The 21,525-nt window shown below is 56.6% G+C and overlaps 1 protein-coding gene across 3 annotated transcripts; it reads right to left on the bottom strand.

Annotated features, from left to right (window-relative positions):
- Nucleotides 1-670: 670 nt before the first annotated feature.
- Nucleotides 671-19,373, bottom strand: ZNF335 (zinc finger protein 335). Of its 3 annotated transcripts, none has more exons than XM_047067740.1 (28): nucleotides 19,270-19,373; nucleotides 18,342-18,592; nucleotides 16,807-17,047; nucleotides 15,890-15,967; nucleotides 15,341-15,640; nucleotides 15,094-15,240; nucleotides 14,104-14,250; nucleotides 12,525-12,777; nucleotides 12,263-12,440; nucleotides 11,181-11,293; nucleotides 10,333-10,351; nucleotides 10,087-10,203; nucleotides 9,927-10,003; nucleotides 9,688-9,848; nucleotides 8,742-8,974; nucleotides 7,734-7,827; nucleotides 7,518-7,612; nucleotides 4,728-4,987; nucleotides 3,782-3,893; nucleotides 3,310-3,684; nucleotides 2,368-2,510; nucleotides 2,134-2,288; nucleotides 1,940-2,043; nucleotides 1,772-1,849; nucleotides 1,490-1,573; nucleotides 1,342-1,407; nucleotides 1,177-1,258; nucleotides 671-1,090 (listed from the first exon to the last, which is right to left on the bottom strand). In XM_047067740.1, exons 2-28 carry the CDS (start codon nucleotides 18,540-18,542, stop codon nucleotides 963-965), a joined length of 4,041 nt encoding a protein of 1,346 aa, XP_046923696.1. In that variant the 5' UTR covers nucleotides 18,543-18,592; nucleotides 19,270-19,373; the 3' UTR covers nucleotides 671-962. The 3 variants fall into 3 exon arrangements, with proteins under 3 accessions (XP_046923696.1, XP_046923697.1, XP_046923698.1); XM_047067741.1 differs by having other exon boundaries at nucleotides 15,094-15,237; XM_047067742.1 differs by having other exon boundaries at nucleotides 15,094-15,234.
- Between the last annotated feature and the right edge of the window lie 2,152 nt (nucleotides 19,374-21,525).

Below are 21,525 nucleotides of genomic sequence, written 5' to 3'. Positions count from 1 at the left end.
ACCACACCCTCTACATTCAGGCTCACCTTCGGGACCCCTGGGCCTCCACGCCCCAGCCCCGGGATCCAGTGTCTAACTTCTCACCCTGCTGACCCCACAGTTGGGTCCCTGGTGGCCTCTGCCTGTGTCCATCGGGTCTGAAGAGTCCAGAGCCCAGCACCATCCATCTGTAAGTCCCAGACTCCCACAGCCAGGCCTGCCCTCGTACCTCTAGGGAGCAGAGGACGGGAGGCTGTGCCCAGGTAGCGAGCTAGACTCCTGCTTGACCTGCAGCCACCACAGTGAGTGAGCAGCCAGGTATGTTTCACAGTCAAGGGTCAGGAGGAAGAGCCACTCTGAGCCACCATGGGCTTTAGGGTATGGCCTCTGTACAGACAGGCACCCGGCTGAGCTGTCCTGAGGACCTCTAGGCATGGAGATGTTCCCCTGGAGCCCAGGGGAGGAAGAGGGTCTGAAGGTGCTGGGGGGTGGGGGGTGAGGGGGCTCTTACCAGCTCAGCCATCTGTCCCAGTATCAGGCCTCTGCCCCAAGGGCCTGCCCTGCTGTCGGGCCACTGCACTTTGAGAGGCCGGGCAGGCCGCACTGTGGGGCTTGGCAGCTCCTGGGAGCTGTGACAGGCTCTTCCTCTCTGTTTCCCAAGTCCTTGCGGACAAAGTAAGATGGTCAGGACTGGACTCTGGTCCCTTTATTGAGACTGAGGGGCCAGTGGGTCCATCCAAACAAAAATAAATTTTTCTCCCCAAAGCCTGCCTGCAGGCTAGGGCACCCAGCATGTCCTGGCTGGGGCCCATGGCTGTCCCCTAAAGCCAGCAGCACAGGTCTGGCTCTCTTAGAGTGACAGGATGCTGGCTGCCCAGTGTCTGGAGACCCTAGGTGGAACAGGGAGGTGAGTCCCACTGGGTCCCCCCCACCCCTAACATGGCTGGCCCCAATATCCACGGTCTGCGTTGGGCCCTTGGGGCTCAGTCATCGGTCAGGGTGATGACGTCGTACTCGATGCCCTGGTGCTGCAGCTGTTGGATGTGTTCAGGCACTGCCTCTTCGGTGCCAAACAGGCCCTGGGCTTGGGCCATAGCAGCATCGGCCACCGCTGCCAGGGGAGGGGAAAGGACGGTGAGCCTGAGGCCCCAGAAGCTGGGCCTGGGTCCCCATGGTTTTCAGGGTCCCACCCCATACCTGTGACTGCTGAGTGTGCTGCCGCCTCCAATTGGGCCTGTGTGACAAGCTGCTGGCCTGGGGACACGGGCACATACTGGATCTAGAGGGGAGAAGCCAGTGAGATGTGGCCTTGGAGGAGTACTGCCTGTGCCCCAACACCGCACGATTCCCCAAAGGTCCTACCTGGGACTCCTGGAGGAACGGGGCCCCCTGTTCATACTGGATGTGTGTGATCTGGCCTTCCTGTACCTGGAGAGAGGAAGCCGATCTGGTGATTGAGGAGGCTGTCCACCCCTCCCCTCATTCCCATCCCTGCCCAGGCCTGGCCCACCTGGATGTGATGGCCCTCTGGAACCACGACATATTCCTGGGGGAGCAGGTGCTGGACTCCGTCCTGGGAGATGATGTATTGTACCTGGAGAAGGGTGGAGAAGAGGCAGGCGCTGGGGGCCCTGCTGAACCAGGAAGATCGAGCAGGGGGCCAGGGACACCCACCATCAACGATGGCAGCCGCACAGACCCTGGGAGGAGTGGTTGGGAAAGTACTGGTTCTCCCCAGAGTGGAGTCTGGGGGAGGGGCAGGGCGGGCTCTCCTGGCTGAGCAGGTGCTCACCTGGTTGTCAGAGGTAACCAGATGCTGTACTGTCTGGCCATCAGCTGTGGTGATCTCTTGGATATAGGTGGCTTCTTCCTGCCAGGACCAAGTCAGCTCTAGCCTCAGCTCTGTGTACCCTCACCCCAGCCTGTGACTTGCCAGCAGGGCCCCAACCCAGGCTCTCACCTGATTGGTGACTGTCTGCTCTTGGGCGACAATGATGTGTTCCTGGCCCAGTGCCTGCTGTAGCCGCTCTGGCCCCAGGACCCCATGACCGGACTGGAGTGCAGCTGGGCAGAGAAGAGAGGGTGCTCACACAGCGGATCCAGGGAAACTGGAGGTGCCCCAGCACCCACCCTGGTCTCCCAGGGGCGGCTCACTGTGCAGCGTGGCCAGCGTGTCATCATCACTGTTTAGGATGATGGTCTGGGTGGGGGTCCGGCCTGGGGTCCGGGCAGTAGGTGTCCCCGCCTTTCTCCCATCAGGACTGTGCAGCCGCTGGATATGGAACTTGAGATGCCCATTCCGGTTGAAACTGGGGGGGAGGGAAGAAGGCTCAGGGCAGTCCCGTCACACGTGCCCAGCAGCCCCTACCCACCTGTCCCCAGCCTCACCGCTGCCCGCAGAGATGGCACGCAAAAGGCTTCTCGTTGGTGTGGGTCAGCATGTGTCGCCGCAGGTCCTTCTTGTTCTTGGAGGCAAAGCTGCACTGGCTGCACTGGTGGGGCCGCAGGCTCGAGTGCTGTGCCATGTGGGCCTGGAGCAGGAGCAGAGTCAGGGGCACTGGCCAGGTGAGGACAAGCAGCCTCCCACTGAGACAGCTGCTGGGGAGTCTGTCCTCAGATGGAAGAACTGGGTGACAAGTACAAACCAGACCAAGACCTGGTGCTGCTGTGTGCCAAGAGAGGGCAAAGCCACAGGCCCCGCCATTAGGTCACTTAGGAAGTCCTATCCCTGCTTCGATTCAGGTTACCGCCATGTCACGTAAGGTACAGGTTCAGATGAAGGAACCCCTCCCTGGAGGTCTCCTCCAGCCCTGATGTTCTAGGGTTCTAGGCCCTGCTCCCCTCACTGAGCTGCTGTGAGGATCTGGTGCATGGTGGCAGTGAAAACTGGTGGTCCTCAAAAGGGACCCCCGCCTCCTACCCAGAACTACTCCCTCCTCGCCTTCTCCACGTTGTCTCCACCACCTTCCTCGTACCGTGTGCGTTCCCTATTCTAGATGCCTCGTGTTTCCCTAAACGTGCCTGGTGCTGCCATGCCTGTGCCTTTGCCCCTACGGGCCCAGCCCGGTTGTTGCCAGCACCCCAAGTCCACACGACCTGTTCCCGGTTTGTCTCTGTTCCGCCATATGCATTCTGTTCACACTGGGGACACCGTGGGGCATTAGTCACATCATCTGGTTTGCTTCCCCACCAGACAGAGCTCCCTCAATGCTGAGGCCTCACAGAGTCCTCTCCGACCCCAGAGAGGGACAGCGGGCCCGGCTTGTGGTGTTCAGTTAAAGTCTGTTACACAAACAAGTGGCCAAATGAGCACGAGGGGGCAGCACCTACCCGGACCTCGGGCCACTGGCGGGCACTGAAGGGGCAGTCGGGGCACTTGAAGGCACTAGGCCCGGCGTGGGCTCGTTTGTGACTCTCCATCTCTGCTCGGCCAGGGAAGGCCTCGGCACAGATCTTGCAGGAAAACTTCTTTGATGATGCCGTGCCTGCAGGTGGCGGCGAGGGGGGTACTACCAGGCCCGGGGCTTTGCTGGCTGCAGGAGGTGGGGAGGCAGAGCCCTGGGGGTCTCCCACCCGGTGGGTCCTGGCTGGAGATGGGGGCTCAGGGCCATCTCTGGGCAGCCCCCCACACTGCAGCAGCGGCCACTTGGCTCCAGGGGCCAGCGAATCCGGACTCGGGAAGGAGATGGAACCGTCTGCAGTCAGCTGTAGACAGATGGGGGAGCGTGATGGACTGGGGAGGATTGGGGTGGGGGGGGGACTGACGGGGAGTGGGGACGGGGTCAGCCACCCCAAGCCTCACCTCAATGTGGTGCAGCTGCGTCCCATCGGCTGCCATGATATAGTGGGTGCCAGCTTCTTTCAGGGTGTCGCTCACGACCACGGCCTGGGCTGCCTCCCCTGGGGGCTCCTCGCTGTGGGCACCGAGGGCGGGGAGGAGTGAGGTGGGGTTCTAGGAGGGGATGGAAGGCCACGGAGTCCTCTTCCCCGAGAAAGTCATCAACTGAGGGGTGATGGCGGTGAGGCAGCGAAGCCCAGCGCTCCAGCCCGGGTCTGGCCGAGTGTGGCAGCGGGCGGGCCAGCGCGGGAGGTAAGCAGGGGCCGAGAGTAGAGGGCAGATGTGGAGACTGGGCTGCCTGCCGCCAGCCCAGGGGTCCTGCTTTCCACCCCAGCCGCACACTGTGGTACTTTGGTGCTTGGATTAAGGGCTCTCTTAGGCTGCCCAGGAATGCAGCAAGCACACAGTCTTTCTGCCCTGAACTTGCTGGGTGTGGAGGACACTGAGGGCAGCTGTCAGGCCTCCAATGCCGGCAAGGAGCCTGAGCTGGCTCTGGAGGTCAGAACTGGAATCACCCAGGTGTGTTCAGGGATCACCCAGAACAAAGAGCACATGGTTTTGGAACCCAAAGTTCGACTCCTCACTACATATCTGACCTTAGGTAAGTTATTCAATGTCCCTGGCCTATTTCCTCACCTGTGAGATGAGGGACACCTGGATCCCACGAGAATGGTTTTGGTGAGTGCACCAAATGTTTAGGTGTTTAGGTCTAGTGCCTGGAACATCTAAGAGACCAAGAAATAGTAGCTTCCAACCTCCTAACAAGAGAGACTCCAATGGCTAATCACATGGTATGTATTAGGATTTTTGCCTCCTGCCAACTAAGCTCGAGCAGGCAGAGCCCTTCTCTGGCACCTCCCAGCACACCTTATAAATGGCTGAAGGGGGTCTTGCGGGCAGCAGGTCTCACCTGTAAGGTGTGCCAGGAGCCGATGTCCCCTCCTCCATAGGGGGTGCTGTGATGACACTGTAGCCAGTCCCACCAAATGGACCGGGTGCCAGGGTGATCTGGGGCAGGTCGGGGGCACCCAGCTGACTCTCCGCTGCCAGGCTGCTCCCCGGCTCTGCCACGTGGAGGGTGACCACTTGGGGAGCGGCACCTGCCGGGGAAGGCTGCTCGCCAGGGGAGGCTAACTCTGCTTCCACATCCTCCGACTTCACCACGGCCACCTGTGAGGGAACCGGAGGGTGTTACAAGCAGGTACAGAGGCTGGCACGCAGGGCCTCACAGCTCACCCACACTGGCCAGGGCCCGTGCCACCATCACTCACTTGTACAAACCCCACTGTGTGATCTAAAACACACCCTGGCTCTGCCAGTCCTGCCTGGCACCTGCAAAGAAACAAGACCCGGGGAGAGCAACCCTGCCCTCCCTGGGTGTCGGGCAGCATCTGGAGACATTCTTTGGTGGTCACAATCGGAAGAGGGGTGGTCCTGGCACCTAGGAGTTATCTGCAGGGGTGCAGCTGACAACCCCACGACGCACAGGATAGCCCCCACAACGAAGAACTACCTGGCACAAAAGGCCAAGATTGAGAAACCCTGGTAAAGGGACAGCTAGCAAACCATTTAAGAAGAAAAAAGCTTGACCTCACATCTTGCTCCAGAGCCTGCTTCAAATAGATTAAAGACCGAAATGTAATAAAACTCTAAGTATATGAAAAGAAAATGTGGATGGATGTTTTATGATCTGGGGTGGGAAGATTTTTCTATAATCATGACAGAAAAAGATGCTAAAGCCTACAGCAAAACAAACCATAAACTGCAATTAGAAAACGAAGAAATGGGGGGAGGGGGTATTTAACAATAAATACGAGAAAAGGGGAGTCTCCCTCATCTGCAAAGAGCTCCTGCAAAGTGACGCTAAAAACACCAACAATAGAAAAACAGATATAGGACACAAGAAAATAAAATGGTCTACGAACATAGTTCAAACTCATTTATGGTTATAAAATTATATATAAAAAAAACCAAAACCATGAAACATACTTCTGCCATGCGGAAGACATTTCTAAAGCTCGGGATATCCAAGCGTTGGCAAGGGTGGAAGGGAGCGCGATTCTAGAGGTGGTCACATAAACTGTCTTTTTATGAGGCTTCACACCTTCAGACCCACCAATTCTACTTCTAGGAGGCTTTTTTTTACAACTAAAGAATGTTTTAGGACCACCTGAAGGGTGCACTAAAGCACTGCCCTGATTGACAAAAAGCCGGAAACCCAAGCAATACAGGACCAAACGCACTCACAGCATCTCTACGGTGTAGTGGCCTGGGGATGTGAAATGGGAACAGTAACAGAGAGGACTCTGTGTGCCGGCCAGGCCACTCCTCACACACTCCCGAGCAAGCAAAAGTGGAGGTGTTGATGAGCATGAATTGTGTGATCCCATCTTTTTTAGAAACAATGTCTCCACGTTAGCGTGTACATGGTCAAAACTGGAGAAATGCCTATTTGCCGCTGGCGGCGGTGGGGGTGGGGGGGGAGGGTTGTTAAGGACTTTCACTTTCTGTATAGAACATTTCCTAATGGTCATTTTGGTTTAACATGTTTTTGTAATCAGATTAAAAAAAAAAAAACTGGCATGAGAACAACAGACAGCAATAAAACAGAACTTGTACAGAAATGGGCTCCTATAAATATGGGAATCTAGAACGTGATAATGCAGACATTTCCAACCACAGGGGAAGATTTGATATACTACACTGTACAACTTTTGGGAAAAAAAAAAATAAAGCGAGTCCCCTACCTTCCTGTATACACCAAAAATAAATTCCAGGTGGAGTAAAGATTTAAGTGTAAAAAAGTGAAACCCTAAGCAGAAAGAAACCCTAAGAAGAATATACAAATGTTTATATAATTTTGGGGTGATTACAGGCCTTTCTAGGGATGATATCAAAGGCAAAAACCATGAAAGACCAATTTAACTAACTAAAAACGTAGAACTTCCAAACACCCCCAAAGGCATAATGAAACCCTACGGAGGTCCCCAGGCCCAACACCAGGCTCCCCCCTCCACAGAGTTCTGTCTGCCCTCCAGCCCCTGGAAGCACATCATTGCTCCCAGTTCCTGGAATTTATCGTCTCAACACACATTCTACATCTTTTTGGGAGGCTGGGAGACCAATAACAAACCTCTCCCTACCTTAGAGGAGTGTGGGGTGTGCAGTGCGGGCAGGGCGGGGGTAGTGGAAGGGTGACCCCAGGCGGCCAGAAGGCGGCAGAAGTGAAGATGATGAGCTGGGGGCAGGGGGTCTGCTGGGCATGAGGTTCAGGGCTAAGACAGGCTAGAGGGGAGGGAGCCTTGGGAGCCTCCGGGCCGTGGGAGGGGGTGTCGCGGAACGAGGGTGCTAGGCTGGATGAGAAGCTGGCCGGGACCTGCAGTACAGGGCGGCCGCAGAGCTAGGAGACCTGAACCAGCAGGACCCCCGAAGCCACGAGAGCAGCGCTTACCGCTCAGCCTGGCAGAGGCCGCTGGTGACTGGAGCTGAGCGGAAGCCCCTCTGACCTCCCTGGCACAGTGGGTCCCCCTCCTCTGTGTTTGCCCACAGGGTTTCAGTGGACTGTCTCCCGGTTAACGGGGCACGCCCCGAGGGCAGGGCATGTCTGCCTCACCACCCTCCTCCCCTCCCAGTGTCCAGTGCACAGCAGGCGCCTAAGGTGGCGACACGGGGGAGGCGTTGGCAGCCCTGGGCAGCTCACCTGCAGGGCTGTGCCCCCCAGCTCCCGCTGAGCACTCATGTTCAGCAGCAGATCCAAGGCTGTCTGCGTGGCCATTGCCGTTGACTCCTCAGCTCCTGGGTCGGGTGAGACCTGAGCCTTAGGATGGGCCGGGGCCCCCTCTCTCCCTCCTCCAGTCCCGGCACGTGCCCCGCCCCTGCCCCGCTCCCCAGGCTCCCCCGCTCCCCCAGGGCTCACCTTGCTGGTAGATGATGGTGGCGCCACCAAGGGTGTCGGAACAGAGCAGTGGGGGGGTCTCAGGTGCCTGGAAAGGTGCTGCCTCTGGGGGAATCTGTGGGGTGGGGATGTGGCCAAACCTGAGAGGGGGCAGCTCAGATTCGAGCACCAGTTACCAAGCACCTCCTGTGTGTCAGGCACTTCACATCTGCCGGCTTGTCTCACCTTCACACAACTACAATGCCAGGTATTTATCAGCTCGGTGCCACAGATGAACTGACCGAGGCTCAGAGAAATGAAGCGATTGCTTAAGATCCCACAGCGAGTAAGTAGCAGAACTGGGGTCTGAACACAAGACTGACACTAGAGGCTGTGTTCTACCAGCACATCGCAGTGGTCCATCTTCTGGGGCACAAAAAGAGTAGGTGGTATACTCAGCTATGAGACTATACTTCTCGGCCTGCCTTGCAGCTAGGTAAAGTGTGGCCTTGTGGCTAAGCAGGAGCTTCCGGTTAAGTTCACGAGGAAGACAGATGGGAGAGATGGCAGGCTTCCTTTCTGCCCTTCTCCCATCCCTTCCTCCTGCTTCTTGCCTGGGATGTGGCTAGAAGGCTGGAGTTCCTGCAGCTATACTGGACCATGAGGCAACCACAAAGATGAAAGTCGTGTGCCTAGGATGGCTGGGAAAAAATATTGAGAGAACTTGGTCCCTGATGACTGACCACAGAGCTGCCAAACTAGCTCTAAACTGCTAACCTTTGGACTTCTTTTATGCAAGAGAAAAATGAACTATTGCCACAATTAAACTCATATTTCCATGCTCTATTACTAGCACTGGAAAGCCACGCCCACTCTGAGCTTAGGGCTGACATGTGTGTGACCCCATCTGCTCAACTGGAGAAGCTGGGGCCATTTTGTTGCCTCAATGTGTAAATGAGGATGCCAGGGACTGGAGGGGTGACAGGACACGGTCATCCTGGCCCATGCTCCCCAGCCCCTTCTGTCTGCTGCCTGCTTGGCGGAGCTTACCTCAGGAGGCCCTGGGGAGCTGGCGGGTGGCCCGGGGGCCGCGCTGTGCTGCTGCTTCAGCTCCTCAATCTGCTGCAGAGAGAAGAAGGGGCGACGGCGGGAAGGGGGCTCCTCAGGGTGGCGCCGCCCCCACTCCTCGAAGCTGCTTGCGTGCCGACACCGTACGTGCAGGCGGAGGTTCTTCTTGTGCCGGGTGCTGAAATGGCAGTACTCACAGGCGAAGGGCTTGGCCCCTGCAGGCACACGGGAAGGGACGCTTAGGCTTCCCCACCCTCCCGGGAAGCCTTCCGTGGTCCCAAGGACCCCTCTGAGGGATTCACTCCTGGGGCTTCGCTCCCAACACATGCCGCTGTCCGATCTGGTGGGCCAGGACAGAGAGGAACCAGGCCCACCTCCGGCACTCCCAGCCTTCCCAGGAGCGTCTTATTTTCATGTCAGGTGACCACACACTTCTCTTAAGAACCATCCCTCCCGGGTAGACGGGGATCTGGCCCACTACGGTGTCTCATCTCTAGTGTGCCCATCAGAGGGCTGCGCGCCGAGGAGGAGAAAGAACCAACTGTTCTGTCCACCTTCTGCGGGCCGAGCATGTGACGCTGCTTCTCCTACTTCACGTGTGAGACTGGGGCCTCCAGAAACACCTCTTCCCCAGCACCCAGCGCCCAGTACAGACAGGGCTCCAGACACAAACGGAACTCACTTTGGCAACCACCACATGGTAGGTGCTCTGACTCCCTCTCATAGCAAGTTAGCCCTTGGCCACACAGAGAAGAGCTGGCTTAGCCCAGGAGAGCGGGTGACACCCCAGAGGGGATGTCCTGATACCTGAGAAGCCCGGCTGGCTGTGGAGGGGGAGGAAGAGGACAGAGCCGAGCCTGCCGCCTAGGGGCATGGCAAGTGGAGGGCTCACCAACTTGCCCTCAGGCCAGGGTGGGGCTGGCCTGACCTGTGTGCTTGACGGCCACATGGGAGAGCAGGAAGTCCTCTCGGAAGGTGCGATAGGGGCAAAAGCTGCATTTGAATGGCTTGTCGCTGACGTGGGACAGCTGGTGGTTCAGCAGTGCCTTCTTGTCCTCACAAACAAATTCACAGAACTCGCACTTGAACCTGGAGGTGGTTGGAGGAAAGCTCAGTGGTGGGGTCGGGTGGGGTGCTCCAGCCCCAGGGGCCTCCTTAGGGATATACCTGCGGTTGGCGACAGCCTGGATATGTGTGAGCAGGTGCATCTTAAAGGTGTAGCGCTTCTTAAAGGACTTTCCACACTGTGAGGGGTAGGGTGAGTTAGAGATGGGAGATTGCCCAGGGAGACCCTGAGCCCCTGCCCCCAGCCCTTGGCCCCACCCACCTTGTCACACATGTGGGGCTTCTCAGTGCTGTGTGTCTTCATGTGCTGTGTGAGTCTCTTCTGCATGGGGTACACACGGCCACACACAGGGCACGGGAAGGAGCTCAGCTTCGGAGTCTGGGAAGGGACAAGACGGGACCAGATGAAGAGAGAAGGGGAGGAGAGACGGGGAGACCTCACCTCCTGCCCCCACCTGATAAGCAGCCCTCAAGTAGGCTCCCTTCCCGGGCCAGGCCCCAGACTCACCGGATCTGGCCTCTTCTTCCTGAGGGAGAAAGGCATAGGGGTTAGACCACTGCTTCCCCAACCCCACCACAAACTCTCTCACATGGACCGGACCGTCTCAGCCCTGAGTGTCCCTTCTGCCCAGCCAAGCCCTTCTCTCAGAATAGGGCTTCCCCAAGTGGAGTTTGCTAGGAAATGCTAAGAGGCACGCTGTAAACAAATTCTAGAATGGTGCCTTCTTCCTGTCACAAAATACACGTGCATTTTAAAGGCCCTGAGAAGTCCTGTAGAAAAGAGCTGGCGAAGCAGGTGTTCAACCTGCTGTCCCTAATCTTACTTCCGCTCTCCCCTTTTCTTAAGAAAACCCATTAGCATCATGGAGAACAGCCTTTCCCACAAGCACAATTTGAAAGTCACTTTTCTCCTGAAATCCTGTATCCGACCTCTGCTCACGTACCATCCTAAGCAGAGTGAACTCCTTCCCAAAGCTGTAGATCTAACGACAACGTAGTGAGCAATCACAGGGCCCCTAAGGATTTTCCTCCACCCATCTGTGCCATGTCTGCTCTGTCAGTGCTGAGAGTCGGGAGTCTGCAAGATCTTTAGATCATTTACTGAGCTTCTTTAATCCCCTCAACAATGACTGTCCCCATCTTACAAAGCTCATAGCAGGGAAGAGACGGAACAAGAACCGTTCAGGCCCTGCTACTGCTCTGAGCCACATGAGCTGGGATGAACGGCCTTATCTTTCGCAGGTCTGTGACGTGCTGTGAATAGTGTGGCCCAGAGCAGGTGCTCAGTAAAGGGGGAATGTGGTCACGCCGGGCCTCTGCTTCCTGCCCTGGCCCACCCCACCCACGCATACTGACCGGTCTCGGCTGTGCACGGCTGCGTGCCGGGCCACGTCCTTCCGGTAGACGCTGGCATAGCTGCATTCGCCACACTTGTAGGGCTTACTGCCCACGTGATTGAACATGTGCTCCTAGGACAGAGGCAAGAGGACAGTGGGCTGGGGCTGGCCTCCCCCTCCCCCCCAACCTGTGCCCACAGCCTCAGAGCTGCTCCCAGAACGAGTGCAGGAAGGGCCGGAGCCTGTGAGGGCTGGGGACTCTCCCCAACACGGGCACCTACTTGGCACCAGGCCCTGTGCCAGCTCACCATCTGACAGAGGCAGAAACTGAGGCTCACAGGGAAGGGACGTGCTGGGGTCCCACAGTGACCCTGTAAACAGTGGAGCTTGGAGCCAAACCCAAGTGGCACAGCCCCAGCATCCTCTAGCACAACCCAGCCCCGGTAGGGCTCCGGAGAACAACTTCCAGGTCATGGGGCCCTGTCTGGGGAGGAACTACCGCGTGCAGAAAGCACGGGGGCTTTGACCAGCTGTGCTTCAGGTGGCCCCCACTCCCCACAGTGGCCAATTCTCTGCCTCACTTTGGGCAAGCCACGGTTTCCTGGGCCAGTAAAATGGCACTATCGATACCTACAGTCTCTCCAGGCTGCGCAAGCCTGGAACCCGAGCGTGCCTGCCTGCCAGGCCCAGGTACTGGATAAAAACGGCTCAGGGTCACAGCAAGCCCACTGGCACTTTTGGGTAAATGATAAAAAAAAGAGCCCCTTTCTTGAGACACCTGACGGCCACCTACTGGAAAACTTTCTAACACACAGAATTAGGGAGAGCCCGTTTCCCTGCCATTTGCCAGTGCGTGTGGTGAACAAGCACGTCTGTGCTGGCTGCGGTGTGAACAGCCCCCCTGAAGATGCAACGCCACTATGCCGCGTGCAGTCTGCGGAAGTGCCCGCGGCTCCCCCCTCAGCTCCTTCAGCACGGCAGCGGCCCAGGCACGTGCCCTGCGAAGGGGCAGAAGGTGCCAGCGAACGACCCGTCAACTCCACTCCCTCCTGGCACCTTCACGTTGGTCCCGTGCCACGCCTGCCCTTCCCCGCCGCGCACCTTGAGCGAGGACCAGCGGCGGGAGCGATAGCTGCACTGCAGGCACTTGAAGAGCTGGGGGTCCCCGGCCTCATGGGAGTTGACGTGGAAGCGCAGGTCCTCATGGGACAGGAAGCGGGAGCCGCAGATGCGGCACAGGAAGGGCCTCAGGAGCGGTTTGGGTGACTTGTAATAATACCTGCCAGGAGGGTGTTGGGAAGAGGTGTGGCTGGGCCGGGGCCGCTGGGCTGTCTCCCCCTACCCTCATCTCTGCTCCACATACTTGCGGTATTTCTTGCCGAGGAAGCGCCTGGAGGGTCGTCCCCGGCGGCGGGGTGGGGCATCGGGCTCATCCTGGCAAGAGGGGGCTGCGTTCTCTGCATCCGACTGGCTCACGCCAGGTTCCACGGGGCCCCTATCAGCCTTGCCCAGGGCAACCAGGCATCCCGGGCCGGAGGAGCTGGGTGCCTCGGGGTCCTGAGGCTCTGGTGGGCTCTGTCCGCTCTGGGAACTCACTAGAGGCTCTCCTTCCACACCTGTCGTGCACATGGTGGCAAATCAGCCACGGACGCACCAGGACAGACGTGGACAGGTGTGCCAGAGGCCAGCCAAAATACTTCCTTCAACCACTGTCACAGACCACTGATGGGCACGTCAGGCCGTGGGACAGACGCAGGCAGCCCGCGTCAGAGGGCAGGGTGGACACAGGACCCTCCTGCAACTGACAGGCTGCTAGACGGCACAACTTAAACAGGATGGTCTGCGGCAGCAGCAAGAGAGCTGGCGACCTCCCCGTCAAGAGACCCGCGTGCCAGCTCAGCTCTGACACCAGACTTTGGTGCCTCCTCGCGCCTCTCTGAGTCTCATTTTCCCATCTGTCAGATGGAGACGATAAGTGCTGCTCTAGTCACCTCATGGGAACATTCTAGGGTCTGGGAACGACAGCAGTACTTTAACATTGGCTTTCTTTAGGGAGGCCGGGTGGCTGGAGGGCAGATGGGAGGAAGAGAGAAGACAGAGCATCACTGCACGTACTCCTAACCTTTTGAAGTCTGAACAGTCTGAATGTGCTACCTATTCAAAAACATCCACTGTATTCCAATGCAATGTTTTAAAAATTAAAAGTGACATAGACAATGCTGGCAACATCCTGCTTCTTGATTGGGATGCTCAGCTACACAGGCGCATTCATCTTGTGAAAATTCCCTAAGCCTTGCACTTAGGATGTGTGTGCCTTCCCATACAGACCTTAATAAAACGCTATTCTTAAAAAAGACACTGAAAATGTGTAACAATCTCCCCTATACAGCACATACAAAAACAGTTATCATGTGTTTTTGTGTGTGTATGTTTACCCCTTAAAGCGATCCCGAAAAGCCAGATGCTATCACCTCCATTCCGAACAAGGGAACAGGGGATTCGAGAGGCAAAATAACACACTCTGAGTCACACAGCCAGTAGGTGGTGGAGCCATTCATGGCCATGATCGTGCTTTCTAGTCCCCAGCCTGTAATGCTCCAAGCCAGTGTTTCTTGGACACAGTTTCAGCCCTCAGACTTGTTCTCATTTCAGTAATCACACTTATAACTTATCTTCTTAGTTCAATTATAAAGATTTAAACTTCTCCCGCGCTCCAACATCTTACCACCGAGAGGCCCTGTCACAAAGCTGATATATTGCTTATCGGGGTTTCTCAAGCTTGGTCTCGGAGGGCCGTCCCTTTATGAGGCGGCCTTCAGGTCACCCTGACTTGATATGTGCTGCCCTGAGTGGCACCCTCAGTTCCCAGGGCTCCACAGAAGCAAGCAGGGAAGGAGGCCATCCCTCAGCCCCCCACACGGCCCCACGTGACCAACTCTCACCATCTGAGAGGTCCGCGGTCTCCAGGCGAGGCAGCTTCCGAGGCCGGCCAGGTCTCCTTCGGGGTCTTGGGGTACTGGGAGTAGGGCGCTGGGGCCGTAGCTGCCGGCCCCGGGGCTCATCCTCAGCCGGATTGTAGTCACTGTCCTCTGTGGGGGCCGCAAGCAAAGGTGGGCATCAGTGCCGGACCCGCCCTTTCAGCCCTAATCCCTGGCCCAGCTTCCCTAGGAAGAGGCCCACTTCCCATCCCTGCCTACTCCTCCTTCAAGCCTATCAACCAGTGATGCCTCCCTCCAAAAAGCCCTCCTGGCCTCCCACTAGCTGACTATGAGTGCCTCTCTCCAAGCCCCTTTCTCTGCACCTTTCCTGACTCCTACCGCCAACTCAGGCAACGCTCCACTATGAAAATTAGAAAAAGGTGCCCGTTTCTTAAGACACTTCATAGCCATTGTCAGAAGATAACTGAAATAAACAATGAAGTCTACAAACTGTGACGACTATGCTATCCAGTGCAGGAGCCCCTGGCCATATGCAACGACCGAGAACTTGTGCCTTGTCTACACTAACACATAATTTTTTTTTTTCAGTAACAGGTAATTAAGTGTAAAATACACACTGGCTTTCAGAAGACTAGTATAAAAACGCAAAGTAAAACAACCCACTGATAATTCTGATAAAGCTTAATTTTATCTTTTTTCTTTAACTTTTTAAAACATAGCTACAAAGCTATGTAAGAAGTTCATATGCAGCTTATTCTATTTCTGTTGGACAAATGTGAACGTGGCCCTCTTAAAGGTGGTGCTCTTTTTCAGTGTGCAGTCTCCACAACCGCACACAGAGGTCCTGACCCCAGAGCCCCAACTCCTCTGTTTTATACCGGAGGCACACATGTGTACCAACTCCTCTTTCCCAGTCCTCCATGTGGGCCAGAGGGAATTCGGTATTTGTAGATGGGGATGGGGATGGCACTCCTGGGAGCTAAGGTGGCCTACCCTCTAGGTCGTCAATGGCACCAGCGTCGACAATGTCATCATCATCTTCCTCCTCTGGCCCCTCTTCGTCTGGGGTCTTGGCAGAGGTACCCCACTTCCTTACCAGACGCCCCTTCTTACCGGCTGCGGTTGCTGCTGCTGCTGCTGCTGTGAAGAGAAGACAAGCTTGCCACGTCTGGCTGGCGGCACCCCCCCCCCCCCCCCGCCACCCGCACAGCCCCAGCCAGGCAGGCCGCCGTCAACGCACCTGGTCGGAAGTGCCGCTCCCGCATGTGGCGAAGCAGCGTGGCCTTGGTGCTGCTCCGGTACTGGCACATCTTGCACTTGAACTGCTGTACCACCACCACTTCCATCATGGCCTCCAGGCTCTGCAGGTCTGGCTCCTCGGTACCAGAGCTTGGGGGCGGCTGTGCTGGGGAGCTGGGCCTCCCCCGTGCCTCCTCGGGGGGCTCTAGGCATGTGGACGTGGGGCCATCAGCCAGGGCCTCGATGGCTGCCAGGCTGTGGGCCAAGGTGGAACTGGACATCGGCGAAGCCATGGGGGCACCTGTGGGTGGGTGAGGGAGTCGGAGGGCAGGGGGGTGGAGGGGAAGGTTGGCCATGAGCAACAGCTGTCCCTCCCAGGCAGGCCCAGGGATCCTAGAACCCAACCCCCCACCAGAGTGGCAGTGGGGAAACTAGGGCCCAGAGCAGAGGACGACCTGCTAGGATCACACAGTGAGTTTGTGGCGGAGCCTCCCTCTCCAACTCCCTCGCCCACTGCAGGGCGCCCTGGGTCTGCTGCCTGGGGTCTCACCATCGTCCGGGCCCTGCAGGATCAGGTACCGGGCAGTCTCGGTTCCGCCATCCTCAGCACTGGTTACGGTGATGCAGCCTGGGCAGAGATGGGGGGAGGGGATTCCCAGCTGACAATGACAACTGTCACCGCCCATATTCATTCTGGCTCACCCATGCAACTATGAACCAGCTGCATTGCCCCCCAGAGCCTCATCTGTGCCCTGCCCCTGTCCACGCCCCCACCTAGAACAGGGCTGTTGGGAGGTCTAGTGTGCATGACACGCTGGCCCAGGAGCTGGCCTATGGTCACACAGATGCCATGGCTACCCCAGCTGCCCCACCTCTGACCACTAAACTGGGAGAGTCTCCCTTCCTGTCTCCAAACTTCTCCAAGGTCAAGGCCTAGCCCCTGCACCACTTTATCAGGGTTGGCTTTCCACACCACCCCAGGACCATTTGAAGACTGTGGCCTTTACACCATTAACAACAGAAGGTACAGTGTGGTCAATCACGAGTACAGAATCTGGAGTCAGACCGTCTGAGCCCATGGCCCAACACCTGCTGGTTGCAGTGGGTCCTCTGTACCTCAAAACTCTCATCTCGACTGTGAGGATGATAATAGCATCCAGCTTTTTTGGGGTCACTGGGAGGATTAATGAGCTACCATATGTAAAGTGCTTGGAACGAACTCCAGTACAAATTAGGTATTATTATTTCTATATTTACTGAGTGTTTATCACATGCCCATGCCAGGCACTACACTGAACTGTCTTATTAAATCCTCACCTCACTTACCACTACGAGACAGAGGCTGCCGTTCCCCCATCATACGCTTAGAGTGGCAGGGTTATGTGTCGAAGTTTGCATGGTTGGTTCTGCTGGACCCCACAGGAAGACCCCTGTGGGTCAGCTCTTACTGCCCTCTGCCTGACTCACTTGGGATTAGGTCTGGCCCGATGGTGGACTCGATGATCTTGTCAATGGCTGAGCCCAGGTCCGAGGAAGAAGCCGTGCAGTCGGACACCAGCATGTTGGCGTCTGGGAGAGCGCTGGAGTGCACCAGTGCCGGGGGGCCGCCTGTCACTCCCTCCACTGGCCCACGGGACACAGAAGAGGAATCAGGGAGGTAGCCGTGGGGCAGGGGGTCTGTGCTGGAGCTGCTCTCAGATACTTCCTCCTGGGTGATTGGAAACAGGGGATTTTAGGAGCCACGGATGGAGCAGGGCCAGTTGCCACCCACTAGATAGAGCTCCTTGGCCACGGTGAGTAGAGGCATCCACGCTGTCAGCCCCACAAAGGACCAGCAGAAGCCCTCCAGTCACAGAGCCACACAAGAACAAATCTCAGGGTCCCTGGCTCTGGTCAGGTAAGAGGCCCCATAATCCCCACACCCACACAACAACCAGGCAGAGCTATTTTCACTGGGCCTTTGAATTAGCTATTTCCTCTGTCTGAAATGCTTCCCAGCGTTGCACCATGGCTAATTCCTGCCCAGCCTTCTCACCACCATTTACTTGGTACCTCTTCTAGGAAGTTAACCCTGACCCCCAAGGCCAGAGTAGGACCCCTCTGTCCTCAGTGCCGCAGTTGTCTGTGTCCCCTCCGTTATGGTTCACTCTAGAGTAATATGTTCTAGGTCAGACGGTACTTTCCATTAAGGCCGGGCTCACATCTGTCTTGTGTCCTGCTGTATCCCCCGGGTCCAGCACAAGCTGGGCACACGGTAGGCCCATCTCTGCTGAATTAATGAAATCCTGGACCCCAAAATGGGGTCCATCATCGTGCAGCTCCACAATGTGATGTCCTGGAAATCATTATCTTGCAGATAATAACAATGGTAATGGCTAATATCTACTGAGTGCTTACTATGTGCTGAGCACTGTTTCTATTGCTCTGTATATGCTAATTCATTTAATCCTCACAAAAGCCCTATTGAGGCATATGTATTTATCATTCCCACTCTACAGATGAGAAAACTGAGAGCTAGAAGTGGGGTAGCATGTCCAAGATCACAAAGCCAGGAATGGCAGAGCCAGAAGGAGACAGTTTTACAAAGCATTTCCAAGAGTATTCTCTATGAGGCAGGCATTCCTGCTCCATTTTACAGACAGAAGAATGAGGCTCAAAGAGGTCTCCCAGTGAATCGGAGGTAGAGGTAAGACTTGAACCAGGACACCTGCATCTCAAAGAATGAAGAGAGTGGAGTGGGTAAGGCCACTGCTTAGATTTGAACCTTGGCTCTGCCGGCTTGCTCTCTGGGCCCTGTAAGATGTGGAAAAGAGTGATATGCCTTACAAGGTATGAGGCTTAAATGAGAAAATCCATGTTAGGGGCTTGGCATGGTGCCTGACACACAGTAAACCAAAACCAAATATTAGTTACAAGCCAGCCTTTCTGACTGCTGCCCTTGGTTGCCAGGCATGCTGCCTGCGGTCCCTGCCTCCACCCACGCCGGCCAGCACGGCCCATACCAGAGAGCTGCTGCCGCGGTCGGAGCTCTGCCCCACGCCAGAGTCGTCGGCCTCAGCCGGCCCCGGGGCGGCCGCGGCGTCGCTGCTGTCGGCCGACACGGCTTCAGAGGTGCCCACGCCCAAGCCGCTCTCAGAGGGCTCCTCGGGCCGGCCAGGCCCAGGGGCCGCGTCGCTACTGCTCTCCACTTCGTTCTCCTCCATCGGCTCGGGGGGCCGCCTGACAGGGACTCGCAGGGTCTGGATCCTTCACTCTGCCAGAAGAGGTGACCCGGGCTGGAACAGGTGGGCCTCCTTCCCGGCCCCGGCAACCACGGCCCACCCAGCTGCACCCGTGTGCCCATTTCGCAGGTGCAATGACGGAGTCCCCGACGGGGAGGGGCTTTCTCGTGTACAGAGACAGGAGCTTTGGGAAAACAGGACCGAGAAGCCTGGCCTCCCAGTCTAGAGCCTTTCCCCAGCCCCAGGAGGATGGTCAGTGGCCGGTAATCTTGACCCTCCTCGTCTCCCCTCCATGATTCCCGCAGCGTGGTTCGCTCTAAGAGCCCTGTCCGGGCTCAGTGGTTCAGCCCTTCGGCCCCCCGAGTTCCCCCGGGTGCAGGGTCGGTGGTACAGCCCGCAGGCCCCCTGGGTCAGTGGCTCGCTCCCCCCCTCCCCTGGTTCCCATGCGGAGGGGGCTGACAGCGACGGTCCCGGGGCCTGGCGACTCGGGGCTGTCCCCGGCGCTGCCTGCGCTCCAGGCCCGACGCCATCTTGTGGCGGCGCCGGGTTTCCGCTCAGGCAAGTGCGAGAGCGACTAAAGGGCCTGGGACCCCGGGGCCCTGTTCGGACAGCCCCGCCGGCCCGGGAGCTCGCCGCCGGCTATCCCCGTATTCTGGCCCCACTTCGCGGCAGGGTGCAGTGGGGCGACCTGACTCTACCAGACGCTCACCTGACGCTTTCGTAGCCGTGCTTCTTTCCGACTCCGGCATCGACGAGGTCGCCATCCTCTTTCCCCCGCTGCGGAGGGACCCATCGGCCCACCGTAGGCCGGAACTACTTCCTACGCCGACCCAGAGAAAGACCGCTTTCCGGTGTGTCGGAAGGTCGCCTTGAGGCCTCAGAACCATAGTCCAGTCCAGAGAGAGTCTAGGATTTTATATGTCGCCAAGTATGGGTGACGGAGTCCGCTATGGGCTGGGGACTACTTTCTCGCTTGGCGGAGGGTTACACTGGGAGTGGTTATGAGACGTCATTGCTGGGTCCCTTCCCTGGGCCGCAGGGTTGGGCGCGGCGAAGACTGCCCCACGTCTAGGGGCGTGGCTTTCAGTGACCTGGCCACGCCCCTCCCGGAACCAATCCTGAGAGTGTGGGCCACCGGGAGGTTTTAACTTGGCGGGAGAGGAGTAGACATCATTAGTCATTTCGCCTGGCTCGTGACCGATGACTTAACGCTCTTATCGAGCCTAATCGAATCCTTCCCGATTAGGTTTGATATGTCCTGGGAGGAGGGGAGCATATAATCCTTGTCCAGAGGGGGAAACTGTACGGGTCGGGAGATTGTAAGTGGCTGGTCCAAAATCACAACAAGGCACTCGGGAGGCAAGCCCGGATGGCTGCATGCGGGAAAATGGAGGGAATCAAAGCGCGGCCCTTAGTGAACTTTGTTTACGTATTTGTTGCATTAATAGAGATGGAGGTCGAGACCTCCTCCACAACCCTCGTCTGCTCAGTGTAGACCTGTGTAGGTGTATTTAAAGGTCTACAGCCCTTCAGGTAGGCCCCTTTCTCCTGATACTGCAAATGCCACCTTTGGCCCTACTTTTTGTTTAAGCCGGGTGCTCTCCTTTGTCCCTAATTCTGCGTTGCGCTAGTTACTTTCCTCAATTGAAAAACACAAATGGGGTGGGAGAGGAAGAATCTCAAAAAACTCCTATTAAAAAAAAAAAAACAACTTTAAAAGGGCAAAGGTGCTTTGAGTTGTTAAAATTTGTGTGTACTTGAGTATGAGGGGGTTTCCCTGGTCCTTTACTAGGAGCAGGCTTTGCGAGGGGTAATAAAGCATGAGTCCTCTGGATGGCCTAGGTCCCCTCGTCACCTCCTACCTCCCATCCAGCAGGATCAGGCCCCCAGAGCAGCCCCGGAAAGCTGGGCCGACATGGATGATGACAGGTTGGTTCTGCACTCCCTGAGCAGGTTTCCCATGAGGACCTGATTTCTCAGCTCTGTAGAGCCACCCCCAACCCCCACCACTTGCCACTAGGGTATATCCTGCCTCTGACAAGTCACCTCTGCCAAGGATGTTGGGGGTACTCAGGACTAGTCCCACAGCACCCATTCCATCCCCAGCCCAACTAAGGCTCAACCCTAACCTTGGTCTTTGGCACCAAATCACAAGATTGCAGAATGTCATGATGTAAATAAAAGGCAACAACCTCATCATGGAACAGAACTGAGGAGCCCAAGGCCCAAAGACAGAAAGCTCACGGCCCAAGGTCACGTTGGAAACAGCATGTCAGAGTCCTTCCGTTACAAAAAGAAGCAAGCCAACCCTGGTTTTCCAACTGCCAACCCACGGTTCTTCCCACCAAAACATGCAGTTTGTAGTTGTGGCCTTAGCCCCGATGGGATTTCTTAGAAGCAGCGAAGTGGGTCTGGGTCAGAAGGACAGAGCACACCATTGAGAGAAGTGCTAAGAGGAACGAAGAGGGAAAGAGGAGGGAAACACTTTGAATGAGTTCCTACCATGTGCCAGGCTGCACATGCACTTTGCTGCATCATGGTGCCTTAAGGAAGCAGGGGTCGTTCTCATTTTACATTGTAGAGAAGAGGAAGCTGAGGTTCAGGGAAGGGAGGTGATTTGTCCAAAGTCACACCACCAGGAGGGTGGGATGTAGACACAGGTCTATCTGATTTCAAAGCCCCAAGCACTTGAGGTGCCAAGTGCTGTATGCTTAGTAATCGCAACACTTAAAATACTCTGTTGCCAGTCACTGTTCTAAGCACTTTACCTGCATTAATTTATTTAATCCTCACAACCACCCTGTGAGGTAGTTGCCATCATTGTCTCCATTTTAGGTATGAGGAAACAGGCACAGAGCAGTAAAGGAATCTAAGTAGGGGGTAGAGCTGGGATTGGAAACCAGGCAATGTGGCCCCAGACTCCACACTTTTCGATTGTTGTACAGTTGCTCACGTAGTAATAGTA

This window comes from Lynx rufus, unplaced genomic scaffold, assembly GCF_022079265.1.
Source record: "Lynx rufus isolate CCGP_SWC_20201006 ecotype Redwood Valley unplaced genomic scaffold, mLynRuf1.p SCAF_8, whole genome shotgun sequence".
In the NCBI taxonomy this organism is placed as follows: domain Eukaryota; kingdom Metazoa; phylum Chordata; class Mammalia; order Carnivora; family Felidae; genus Lynx; species Lynx rufus.
The sequence above is the reverse complement of the archived record's forward strand: the minus strand, read 5'-3'. Positions and strand labels throughout refer to the sequence as shown.